The 13,521-nt window shown below is 48.1% G+C and overlaps 2 protein-coding genes across 2 annotated transcripts in view; one reads left to right on the plus strand and one right to left on the minus strand.

Moving 5' to 3' along the window:
• The window catches only part of LOC145360397 (paladin-like), a 74,612-nt gene extending 73,911 nt beyond the window's left edge, over nt 1–701 (minus strand). The window contains exon 1 of the mRNA XM_080215594.1: nt 693–701. Coding sequence (XP_080071720.1) covers nt 693–701 — 9 coding nt within the window. The remainder of the gene's footprint in view (nt 1–692) is intronic.
• Nucleotides 702–9,758: 9,057 nt separating this feature from the next.
• The window catches only part of LOC145360398 (uncharacterized), a 46,154-nt gene continuing 42,391 nt past the window's right edge, over nt 9,759–13,521 (plus strand). Inside the window, exons 1-4 of the mRNA XM_080215595.1 lie at nt 9,759–9,834; nt 9,924–10,064; nt 11,856–11,916; nt 13,107–13,266. Coding sequence (XP_080071721.1) covers nt 9,759–9,834; nt 9,924–10,064; nt 11,856–11,916; nt 13,107–13,266 — 438 coding nt within the window. The remainder of the gene's footprint in view (nt 9,835–9,923; nt 10,065–11,855; nt 11,917–13,106; nt 13,267–13,521) is intronic.

Genomic DNA, 13,521 nt, shown 5'->3' on the forward strand with positions numbered 1-13,521 from the left:
GGGAATCACTCGGCACTGGCTTGGCTGACAGCCTGCGGACATCTTTAAAAAGAATTTGTAAAAAAAGAAAAGAAGGGGAGGGGGAAAAAAATAATATCAAATCCCTTCTTCCCAAACTCCTCCTCCCCCTGTGTATATTATAAAAAAATAAAGACAAATAATATGGGGGAGGAGGGGGGTGGTCTGTAAAGCAAAAACCTTCCTTCTTGTCCTGTTCTATTCCAATCCGTCAGCACACTTCTGCCACCAGCAAAGGCACCACCTACTGGAACAACCTCTTTTTAGTGATGGTCTGCTTGTGGGGAGGAGAAGCACACACACACACACACACACACAGAGCACACAACACAGCTTCATCTGTGGTCAAGGCTGTAGAAGCAGGCTGGCTGGCCTTTAAAGGCCCCCCCCCCCCGGGGGTCTATGTGAATCTATCACAACCCTTTTAGTTTATCCACCTGCCCCCCAAGAGTTCCCCCTTCCAAGCAAAATAAAAAATTATAGGAACATTACAGCACAGTGCAGGCTCTCAGTGTCGTGCCCCCCAGCTCTGTCCCATCCCAAGATCAAGCCAACCCACTCCCTATCATTCTGGCCTGCTCCATGTGCCTATCCAAATAACCGTCTGAAAGTTCCTAAAGTGTCCGATTCCACCATCACAGCAACCCCAGCCACTCTCTGAGTGAAGAATCTACCTGGGACATCCCGCCGTCAACCTTATCTGCCGATTATTCACCCTATTGCCCTTCGACTGACATTTACGTGGAGCCTAGGGACCAAAAAAAGACAGCAACCTTGTCCAAAAGAACCTCTGTGGCCACCACTGTCTCTGGAAATTTTCTTCTTTGGTTTGTTTTGCAAACAGCGCCAGGGACCCGGGTTCGCTTCCAGCCTTGGGTCACTGTCTGTGTGGAGTTTGCACATTCTCCCCATGTCTGCACGGGTTTCCTAGGGGTGCTCCGGTTTCCTCCCACGGTCCAAAGATGTGTGGGTTACGTGGATTGGCCACGGTAAATTGCCCCTGATTTTTTTGATTTGATTTATTATTGTCACATATATCGGTATACAGTGAAAAGTATTGTTTCTTGCATGCTATATAGACAACGTATACCGTTCATAGAGAAGGAAAGGAAAGGGTGCAGAAGGTAGTGTTATCGTCATAGCTAGGGTGTAGAGGAAGATCAACTTAATGTGAGGGAGGTCCATTCAGAAGTCTGACGGCAGCAGGGAAGAAGCTGCTTTGTCAGGGCAGCGGGAAGTGTAGACAGAGTCAATGGATGGGAGGCTGGTTTGCGTGATAGACTGGACTACATTCATAACTCTTGGTAGTTTCTTGTGGTGGTGGACAGATCAGGAGCCACACCAAGTTGTGATACAGCACCACTGCCTCACAGCACCAGGGACTGGGCTCAAGTCCAGCCTCAGGTCACTGTCTGTGCGGAGTCTGCACATTCTCCCCGTGTCTGCATGGGTTTCCTCCACGTGCTCCGGTTTCCTCCCACAGTCCAAAGATGTGCAGGGTAGGCGGATTGGCTGCGCTAAGTTGCCCTTTACTGTCCAAAGGGCAGCGTGGTGGCGTGGTGGTTAGCACTGCTGCATCACAGCTTCAGGGACCTGGGTTCGAATCCCAGCTCGGGTTACTGTCTGTGCGGAGTTTGCACATTCTCCCCGTGTCTGCGTGGGTTTCCTCCGGGTGCTCCGGTTTCCTCCCACAGTCCAAAGATGTGCAGGGTAGGTTGATTGGCCGTGCTAAAATTGTCCCTTAGTGTCCTGGGATGTCTAGGTTAGAGGGATTAGCGGGTAAATGTGTAGGGATAAGGGGGTAGGGCCTGGGTGGGATTGTGGTCGGCACAGACTCGATGGGCCGAAGGGCCTCTTTCTGCGCTGTTGGGTTCTATGATTCTATGAGATGTGCAGCTTAGGGGAATTAGCGGTAACAATATGTGGGCTTGCGGGGTTAGGGCCTGGGTAAGATGTTGGAGAGTCAGTACAACCCAGACGGGCCGAATGGCCTCCTTCTCCATTATAGGGATTCTGTTCTACAAATATTCTTTCATAGGAGTTGGGCATTGCTGGCAAGGTCAACTTTTGTTGCCTATCCCTAATTGCCCCAGGCAGGCTTGTTAGACTATTCCATAGTCAGTCCACACTGTGGGGTGTGGGGCGGTGATGGGCAGCGTAGATTGGTGAGTGGACTGTATGAGTGACCCTCCTGCATCTCAGAAGGGCCGTAGGATTGATCACTCAGCACACACCTCACTTCATTTATAGATTCACAGAGGTTTACAGCAGGGAAACAGGCCCTTCAGCCCAACTTGTCCATGCTGCCCTCTTTTTTAACCATGAAGTTAGTCCCAGTTGCCCGCGTTTGGCCCATATCCCTCGCTTTACCTGCAAAGCACTTCAGTCACATCCGGTAGGAAAATAACAGACGGGAATCAGCGAAATGTGGCAAACCTGCGCATGGGAAACGGTCAACAAAATGTCTCGTGGGGCCACGCGAATTGGGGGATAGAACCCTGGTGTCAGAGCAGGCTTGATGGGCCGAAGGGCCTGGGCCTGTTCCTGTACTGCTCTTTGTTCTGTGTCCTTTGTTATAGAGGCTGGTAGCAGAGCAGGCTCGATGGGCTGAATGGCCTCCCTCCCTGCTCCTAATCTGAGCATGTCAGGAACCGGACAGTCAAACAGAGGAAACAGCAAATGGCCGGGTCTATTTTAGGGACTTGTATGCGTTTGGAGATTGACCTCGAGTCCAGGGTTGCTGCAGCTGTCAAAATGAACATGTACCAGAGGCAGAGAATAGATACAAGGGCAGGAAAACCCCCCCCAAGCCAGCAACTCCCCAAAACCCAGCCTTCTGCAATGTCTGATGTATTTGTTTATTGTTCTGAATGTATTAGTGAAAATCCTACACAGATAAAGCATATCATAAATAGGGAAGGAAAGGAGAGGGTGCGGAATGTAGTGTTACAGCCATAGCTAGTGTGCAGAGAAAGATCAACTTAATGCGAGGTAGGTCCATTCAAAAGTCTGATGGCAGCAGGGAAGAAGCTGTTCTTGACTCGGTCGGTACGTGACCTCAGACTTTTGTATCTTTTTCCCAAGGGAAGAAGGTGGAAGAGAGAATGTCCGGGGTATGTGGGGTCCTTGATTATACTGGCTGCTTTTCCAGGGCAGCGGGAAGTGCAGACAGCGTCAGTAAGTGGAATGCTGGTTTCAGCGATGGACTGATCCTTTGTAGTTTGTTGCGGAATCTGAAACAGAAACAGAAAATGCTTTAAAAACTCAGCAGGTCTGACAGCATCGGTGGAGAGAGAAACAGATTTGGAGGCAGATTTGGATGGGGGTGACATGGTGGCACTGTGGTTAGCACTGCTGCCTCACAGCGCCAGGGACCTTCCCTTCATTGGGTCACTGTCTGTCTGGAGTTTGTATGTTCTCCCCATGTTTGTGTGGGTTTCCTCTGGGTGCTCTGGTTTCCTCCCACAGTCCAAATATGTGTAGATTTGGTAGATTGGCCATGCTAAATTGTCTCTTAGTGCCCAAAGATGTGCAGCTTAGGTGGATTGGCCATGCTAAATTGCCCCTTAGTGTCCAAAGATGTGCAGGTTAGGTAGATTGGCCATGCTAAATTGCCCCTTAGTGTCCAAAGATGTGCAGGTTAGGTAGATTGGCCATGCTAAATTGCCCCTTATGTAGGTTAGGGGGATTAGTGGGGTAAATATGTGGGGTTATGGGAATAGGGCCTGGGTGGTGTGCTGAGTTGGTACAGACTCAATGGGCCGAATAGCCTCCTTCTGCACTGTAGGAATTCTATGAGTCTCTCTCTTTTGGCTAGAACACTGACTCATCCAGACTTGAAACACTAACTCTGTTTCTCTCTCCACAGATGCTGCCAGACCTGCTGAGATTTTCCAGCATTTTTCTGTTCCTACATTGTGAAAACCCATCTGGTTCACTCATGTCCAAGAAACAGTCCTTTTCACTGTATACTAATACATGTGACAACAATAAATCAAATTAAATTCAACAGGACAGACTTCCAGTTAGTTTCCAAGGTTATTTATCAGGATCTTTCTGTGAATCGGAAAGACTGAAACCAGGATTCTGCTGTGGCCAGAAAGCTCAGTGAGGATAAGAAAAGCTCCTTCCAGTGTGAAAGCTGCTTGGAAAGTGGGTCAGTGGGCTGGGGAACACATTGGGTGTTGCTGAATCACATGGGGCTGTAACACCAAGTCTGTGCCCTCGGCAAGACAAACATGGAACTTTTAACAGATACCGACGGAGTGTGAGAGAGAGAGACAGAGGGAGAGAGAGGGGAGAGACAGACAGAGAGCGAGAGAGAGAGAGAAAGACAGAGAGAGAGAGACAGAGACAGAAAGAGAGAGCGAGAGAGAGAGAGAGAGAGACAGAGAGAGAGAGAGACAGAGAGAGAGAGAGACAGAGAGAGAGAGACAGGGAGAAAGAGATTATGTGAGAGAGAGAGTGTGTGTGAGAAAGGGAGAGAGAGAGAGTGAGAATGAGAGAGTGTGTGAGAGAGAGCGTGTGTGAGAGAGAGCGTGTGTGAGAGAGAAAGAGTGTGTGTGAAAGAGAGAGTGTGTGTGATAGAGAGAGGGAGAGATAGTGTGGGAGAGTGTGTGTATGTGAGAGGGTGTGTGAGTGCATTGTGTGTGTATGAGAGAGAGTGTGTGTGTGTGTGAGTGTTTATATTTGTGTGAGTGTGAGAGTGTGTGTGTGTGTGTGTGTGTGTGTGAGAGAGTGTGTGTATATGTGTGTGTGTGTGTGTGAGAGTGTGTGTGTGTATGTGTGTGTGTGTGTGTGTGTGTGGGAGAGAGTATGTATGAGAGAGAACGTGTGTAGGAGAGGGTATGTGTTTGAGAGTGTGTGTGAGTGAGTGCGTGTGAGAGAGTGTGTGAGTGCATCTGTGTGCGTGAGAGTGTGCATGTGAGAGAGTGTGTGTCCTTTGTCTAGGGATATGGGGAAAAGGCAGGGGATTGACACTAAACCATGATGGAGGTGGCACGATGGCACAGTGGTTAGCACTGCTCCCTCACAGCACCAGGGACATGGGTTTGATTCCTGGCTCGGGTCACTGTCTGTATGGAGTCTGCATGTTCTCCCTGTGTCTGCATGGGTTTCCTCCAGGTGCTCCGGTTTCCTCCCACAGTCCAAAGATGCGCGGGTTAGGTTGTGACAATAATAAATCAAATCCATGCTAAATTGCCCCTTAGTGCCAGGGGGACTAGCTAGGGTAAATACACAGGGGACAGGGATAGGGCATGGGTGAGACTGTTGTCGGTGCAGGCTCGATGGGCCGAATGGCCTCCTTCTGCACTGTAGAGATTCTATGATGCTCATTTGGAGAGCCAACGCAGACACGATGGGCCGAATGGCCTCCTTCTGTGCTGTAACAATGCTGTGATCTTCCAGAGGTGGATGTGAGGATCTGTCAGTGATGAGGAAGGTGTAACGTGACACTGGTGAATGACACCTTTTACAGTAATCGGACTGGAGGATAGTGTTTCTATCTCTACCTCAGGGTTACTGCAGTCTAAGGCAGGTGGATGGGCCCAGATCGCATTCCCGTAATTCTAATTCACACAGCGCCATTGACAAGGTTGAAGAGTTGGCACCTCAACGTCCCTCTTCTCAATGACTCCCAATTAATATTTCATCTTCGGAAATGTTCGCTGAAGATTCATTGGAATGGAATAATATTCTCGGTGCAGTCCACTGAGATCTTTTCACCTGCGATATCTCCAATAATGTGAAGGAATTAGAGGCCTTAACTCTCGGACCCTGTTCACCAGTGCGAATCAGTCACCATTCCTGCTGCTGGCCCACAATGCCCTTCAGGAAGCGGGTAAGGGGTCGGGGGGGGAGGTTCCAGTTTCAAATATCATTTGTGGCTTGTGCGTCTCACAAACACGCCCAGCATCTGCGGGATGTTGGCAGGGTGAGTGTGGAGAGAATGTTCCCTCTTGTGGGGGAACCTAGAACTGGGGGGGGGGACGGGGGAGGGTCACCGTCTAAAAATAAAGGGTTGCTCAATTTAAGGCAACCCATTTTTCTCTCAGAGGGTCGTGTGTCTCTGCAATTCACTGATTTGATTTGACTTATTATTGCCACGTGTATTGGAATAGAGTGAAAATATTGTTTCTTACGTGCGATAGAGATAAAGCATACTGTTTATAGAGTACATAGGGAAGAAGGGAAGGAGAGGGTGCAGAATATACTGTTATAGTCATAGCTCGGGTGTAGAGAAAGATAAATATTGATTTGATTTATTATTGAAGCATGTATTGGGATACAGTGAAAAATATTGTTTCTTGCAAGCAATGCACTCAAAGCATACTGTTCATAGAGTACATAAGGGTGAAAGAAAGGAGAGAGTGCAGAATGTAGTGTTACAGTCACAGAGAAAGATCAGCTTAATATTTGATTTGATTTATTATTGTCACGTATTGGGATACAGTGAAAAGCATTGTTTCTTGCGTGCTGTACAGACAAAGCATACCATTCATAGAGTACACAGGGAAGAAGGAAAAGAGAGCGTGTGAAATATAGTGTTACAATCACAGAGAAAGATCAGCTTAATATTTGATTTGATTTATTATTGTCACATATTGGGAGTCACAGGGAAAGGTCAGCTCAATATAGGGTTGGTCCATTCAAAAGTCTGAGGGCAGCAGGGAAGAAGCTTTTCTTGAGTCAGTTGGTACGTGACCTCAGACTTTTATATCTTTTTTCCTCAAAAGGTGGTGGAAGAGAGTTTTTGAATATTTTGAAGGTGAGGTGGACAGATTCTTGGTAAGCAAGGGGGTGACAGGTTACAGAGGGTAGGCAGGAATTGAGGCAGTAATCAGAACAGCCAGGAACATCCATTCTGTGAACTCTCCACATAGTTCAACTTGATTTATCCAGTCTGTATTAAACCCTCCCCCCATGGTCACACCTTTCTGATAAACTCCCATTATATCTTTCTTTATGCTCCATCCTGCCAAGCAGTTACTGTTAGGAGGCTTGTACGCCACTCCTATAAGTGATTCCATGCCTTTATCGTTTCTCAGCTCTACCCAAACCATCTCTCCATCCTGGTTTCCTGAACTTGGGCCATCCCTCACGATTGTGCTAATGCCATCATTAGTTAACAGAGCCACCATGTCCCAGATTCCTGTCCTTCCGGAATGTCACATACCCTTCAACATTCAGGCTCCAATCAATGTCATCCTGCGACCGTCTCTCTGTACCTGCTATCAGATATTGCTTATTTATTTCCAGTTCAACTCATCCGTTTTGTTTTGAATATTAAGTGTATTAGGGTAACAGAGCCTTTGGTTTTAGACTGAGGTCTCAGATAGACCTGATAGCCTCAAGATATCTAATTTTCTTCCCTAAAGGATAGTGGGGAATGGCTAAGAAAGAGGGATTGTTCATGGAATCAAAGAATCCCTATAAAGCAGACAGAGACCATTCGGCCCACTGAGTCTCCGACAGAGCATCTTACAGAGGACCACCCCTACCCTATCCAACCAATCCCACAAATTTACCCATCAATCAACTTAACCTACACATCTTTGGACACTAAGGGGCAATTTAGCATGGCCAATCCACCTAACCTGCACATCTTTGGACACTAAGGGGCAATTTAGCACGGCCAATCCACCCAACCTGCACATCTTTGGTCACTAGGGGGCAATTTAGCATGGCCAATCCATATAACCTGCACATCTTCAGACACTAAGGGGCAATTTAGCATGGCCAATCCACCTAATCCACACATCTTTGGACACTAAGGGGCAATTTAGCATGGCCAATCTACCTAATCTGCACATCTTTGGACACTAAGGGGCAATTTAGCATGGCCAATCCCCCTAACCTGCTCACCTTTGGACACCAGGGGGCAATTTAGCATGGCCAATCCATCTAACCTGCACATCTTTGGACACTAAGGGGCAAGTTAGCATGGCCAATCCACCCCGCCTGCACATCTTTGGGCTGTGTGAGTTAACTGGATCACCCGGAGGAAACCCACGCAGACATGGGGAGAATGTGCAGAGTCCGCACAGACAGTCACTCAAGGCCAGGATCGAACCTTGGCGCTGTGAGGTGTCAGTGCTAACCACTCTGCCACCGTGGCTTTCAGCAAGACATTTCCTTGCCCATGTTTGACCCAAAACTGTGAGCCTTCATGGTCAAATGTTAGAAACCTCCCAGAGATATCTCTCCTCCCCAACCCCTAACCCCACAGTCACTAATTTATTCTTATCTGTGGTGGGCTGTTCGAAGGTACTTAGCTGGCTTTGGAGCTCTCTGGGACATGCTGAGGTGCAACGTCAGATCCCAATTCTTTCTTGAAGTGTTCTAATCGGTCCATTTTGTTCCTTCAGTGAGATGGCTGCATCTTTTGTCGAGGAGATTGAGGACAAGATTAGGAGAAAGGTTTTATCAAAAAGGATCCGAATTTCAGAGTATTTTGGAGATTACGACAAGTTACGTTCAGAATATATCACACGTAAGTCCAAAAACCTGTACCTGAAAAACCAGCTGGAAAATTATCAGGGTTAATTGTTGGTGTCGGTGGAGGGGAGATGGAGATATAGGTGGTAGAATGATGTACTGTTAGCGTCATTCAATCAGTCATCCAGACACCCAAGCTAATGCGTTTTGGTTCAAATCCCACCATTGCAGATGGAATTTAAATTCAATGGATAAAATCTGGAGTTATAAAACAATCTCAGTCACGGTGACCGTGACAACTGTCATTGATTGTCGGAAACACCATCTGCTTCATGGATGTCCTATAGGGAAGGAAATCTGCCATCCTTATCTGGCCAGGCCTAAAATCCTCGGACCAAATGGAAGTTTGCTCCTTAGTTCCAGGGGGATTAGCGAGGTAAATAAGTGGGCTTATGGGGATAGGGCCTGGGTGGGACTGTTGTCAGTGTAGACTTGATGGGCTGAATGGCTTCCTTCTGCACTCTATGATTCTATGAACCCCTACAGTGCAGAAAGAGGCCATTTGGCCCATTCAGTCCCCACCAGCCCCCTGACAAAGTATCCCACCCAGGCTCCGTCCCCGCCCTATCCTCAGAACCTCGTGCATTTAGCATGGCCAATCTGCACCTCTTGGGACGCAAAGGGGCAGTGGTCAATGCACATAACCTACACATCTTTGGGACTGTGGGAGGAAACCGGAGCACCCAGAGGAAACCAATGCCAAATCCTATATTTGCTTAGCAAATGTTTTCCAACCAAGGTGGCACAGTGGTTAGCAGGGCTGCCTCACAGCGCCAAGGATCCGGGTTCAATTCTGGCCTCAGGTCACTGTCTGTGTGGAGTTTGCACGTGCTCCCTGTGTCTGTAAAAAAAAAGTAACGTTTATTTATTAGTTATAAGTAAAGCTTACATTAACACTGCAATGAAGTTACTGTGAAAATCCCGTAGTCGCCACATTCCGGCACCTGTTTGGGTTACACTGAGGGAGAATTTAGCACGGCCAATGCACCCTAACCCGCATGTCTTTCAGACTGTGGGGGGGAACTGGAGCACCCGGAAGAAACCCACGCAGACACGGGGAGAACGTGCAGACAGTGACCCAAGCTGGGAATCGAACCCGGGTCCCTGGCGCGGTGAGGCAGCAGTGCTGACCGTCACCACGCAGCACAGAGTTACAGTGGCTGGTAGAAGGATTAGAGAAGACAAGAGGATAACGGCATTGATCAAACTGGCTGAGGGCGGCTAGAGTAACGTGGGCTAGGATGGACGTTGAAGTTTATTGGACTCTGTTGCTTAGTGCTACACTAGCTGGTGTAGAACCCTCACCAACGCCACTCCGTAAACCCCCTCCGTGTGTAACAATCCGGGGAAAATCCATTTCCTTCCGCATCGAGCACTCCTAACACGTATTTCACTCTTCCTTACAGGATCTCAGTTTATTCGATGCTTGGACCAGACCGTGGGGATTCAGTTCAGCCAAGCGGAGAGGGAGGCCCTGCTTAACAAATACGATCTCAAGTGTGACGGGACAATCAACTACAAACACTTCAGCAATGTCATCGAGAAAGGTGGGTGAAGATGCCGGGAAGCCGGGGAGGGTGGGGATGGCAGAATTCCACAAAGTGGGATAGACGCAGGCTGAAGCAAAGTCCCACCTTTTGAGACTCCCTGGTGCGCGCAGTCGCGTACCCCTTTGTCCGCCCGATCAGCCATTGTTCACCACCTGCAGTTTTAACCGTCAAACAAAATAAAACTGTGGAAAATTCTGGAAAAGACGGAGGACTGGAAATAAAAGTCATCCCGGCAGTCTCTTGGCTTCCTCTAACTCCTATACAACATAGGACATAGACCCCTACAGTGCGGAGAGAGGCCCTTCGGCCCATCGAGTCTGCACCAAACACAATCCCATCCTACCCCCACATCCCTACATATTAAACCCACTAATCCCTCTAACCTACACATCCCTGGACACTAAGGGGCAATTTCTTAGCACGGCCAATCAACCTAACCCGTACATCTTTGGACTGTGGGAGGAAACCGGAGCACCCGGAGGAAACCTACGCAGACACGGGGAGAACGTGCAAACTCCACACAGACAGTGACCCGAGCCGGGAATCGAACCCAGGACCCGTGAAGCAGAGGTGCTAACCACTGTGCCACCTGTGGGGCTCAATTATAATCAACAAGTGTGCTTTAACTTGGACTTGTTCTGTTTTTAATACAACTCAGGTTAAATGTGCACACTAATTGCTGAGCGGGCTAGTTTGACAGCAGACAGTTGCTGTTCCTAAAGTTAGAGGTTTAAGTTTTGCCCTTTCGAACTGAAGGTTAAAAATAGCAAACTTTCCCAGACCTGTCAGTCCCTTCCTACACACAGGGTAGAATGAGGTGCCCCCCCATTGCAAATGGAGCCTAAACCCATTCTGCACTGAGCCCAGGGGTAGATTGCTGTTGTGCACAGGCATACAGGTACTGAGGAGGCCCTGTGGCGCAGTGGGTTCGTTTCCCTGCCTCCGAGCCGGTGGTTTAAGTCTCACCGCAGGACTCGATGGTCAAGGAAGGTGCGTTCATAAGGTGAGTGTCAACCTGTAAATCCTTTCAAACACGCCAGCGGCTGATGGTAAGAGCGGGAGAGACTCCTGGTCAGTCACACTTGATGTGGGGTATACAATCCTATAGTGCAGGAAAAGGCCATTTGGCCCATTGAGCCTGCACCAACAATCCCAATGTTGTGGAGATGCCGGTGTTGGACTGGGATAAACACCACTGTTGTGAGACTTCCAACAATCCCACCCAGGCCCTATCCCCGTAATCCCATGCATTTACCCTTGCTAATCCCCCTGACAGTAAGGGTCAGTTTAGCACGGCCAATCCACCTCAACTGGACATGTTCGGATTTGAGAGAAGCCTCTATTCTATTGTAGCTAAAGATATTAATCTGTTTATCCATAATCCTGCACGTAGGGTGCTAACTTATAGCGTTTGAGAGAGATGAGACTGTTTCTGCGGGAACTTCCGGTCTCGGGGCATGAGCAGCCGGAGAATCCCGCCCAAATACTGCGGATGCCGGAATCTGAAAGAAAAGTCGCTGGAAAATCTCTGCGGGTCTGGCAGCGTCTGCAGAGAGAGAGTAGAGCCAACCTTTCCCAGCGATTTGTCTTTCAGATTCCGGCATCCGCAGTATGTGGGCGGGATTCTCCGGCCGCTCGTGCCCCGAGACCGGAAGTTCCCGCCCGAGCTTTAGACAGTCCTCCGAACTTTCTGTCTCGCCCGCTACGATTCCCGTGACGGATGGGACGGGAGATTCCCACACCGTTATCATTGTTCCTGCATTAATTCCATGTCGATTTTATTAATAGGTTTCGATGCCAATAACTTGAAGGTAGACCCGAGTCTACAGGTAGTGGAAGCTCCAGCATTGTGAGTAGAACCAATCATTCTGACAGCAACCACTTCTGCCAATGATCAGAGAGGTTTACAGCATGGAAACAGGCCCTTCAGCCCAACTTGTCCATGCCATCCCTTTTCTCTTAACCACTAAGACCGTCCCGATTGCCCGCGTTTGGCCCATATCCCTCTACACCCATCCTACCCTCTCTAAATCCTTTTTAATAGACAAAATTGTACCCGTCTCCACCTCTGGCAGCTCGTTCCAGACACTCACCACCCTCTGTGTGTAAAAGCTGCCCCTCTGGACACTTTAGCATCTCTCCCCTCTCACCTTAAACCTGTGCCCTCGAGTTTTAGACTTCCCTACCTTTGGGAAAAGATATTGACCATCTAGCTGATCTGTATCCCTCAATATTTTGCAGACCTCTATAAGGTCACCCCTAAGTTCCAGGGGAAAAAACATCCCAGTCTATCCAATCTCTCCTTATAACTCAATCCATCAAGTCCCAGTAGCATCCTAGTAAATCTTTTCTGCACTCTTTCTAGTTTAATAATATCCTTTCTATAAGAGGGTGACCAGAATTGCACACAGTATTCCAAGTGTGACCTTACCAATGTCTTGTACAACTTCAACAAGACATCCCATCTCCTGTATTCAATGTTCTGATCAATGAAACCAAGCATGCTGAATACCACCTTCACCACCCTGTCCACCTGTGACTCCACTTTCAAGGAGCTATGAACCTGTACTCCTAGATCTCTTTGTTCTGTAACTCTCCCCAAATGCCCTACCATTAACTGAGTAAGTCCTGCCCTGGTTCAATCTACCAAAATACATCACCTCACATTTGTCTAAATTAAACTCTATCTGCCATTCATCAGCCCACTGGCCTCAATTGATCAAGATGTGCAATTTCTAAGGGATTTTATTACTGATTTTGGACCCAGTTGGAGTTAGATCCTGTATTAAAATAGCAAGCTCTCACTTTGCAATCGAAATGAATGGGGAAGAGAGTCTTTTCCCAAATAAGAAAGGGAGTTTAGAAGTTCGGAACGATTGCTAAAATCGCAGCCCGTGGGTTCAACACTGATGGTGGGTGCGAAGGAAAGTGAATGTGTTTCCTGTTGCAGTGACAGTGTTTGACTTGTTGAGCCCAAAGTAGTGTTCAAGGTATATAACGACTGAAACTAGTACGTGATTGGGGCTGTTATCTTTGCAGCCTTGGAGAAATCATCCCTGAAAATGATCCCGACACCATGAGGTGTATCGAAAGCCTCATGAAGCAACTGTCCATCTACTATAAATACCACGGGACTGACATCCTATCTCCATTCCAGGATTTTGACAAGCAAAACACTGGCACGCTGACAGAGAGTCAGGTAAGACTGATAGCCAGCGAGTTAGGGAAGTCAGAACTTTCAATCTAATATTGGTCTGAAGACCATATCGCCTACGGGCCTAAAGTCAATCTGGAGTCAGTCACCCGGTGTTTAACATAACCACAAGGTGATGAGACGGAAAGCAAGAGGGGGATGCCAGGGAACATTCAACATTGGCCATCACCACCCGTGTGGGATCAGATCACTCCCTCTCATTTATCGACAGGTTATGGTGCAGAAGAGGCCTCAGACCAC

The sequence above is a fragment of the Carcharhinus amblyrhynchos genome, chromosome 31 (assembly GCF_965287045.1).
Source record: "Carcharhinus amblyrhynchos chromosome 31, sCarAmb.v2.hapA, whole genome shotgun sequence".
Lineage (NCBI taxonomy): Eukaryota > Metazoa > Chordata > Chondrichthyes > Carcharhiniformes > Carcharhinidae > Carcharhinus > Carcharhinus amblyrhynchos.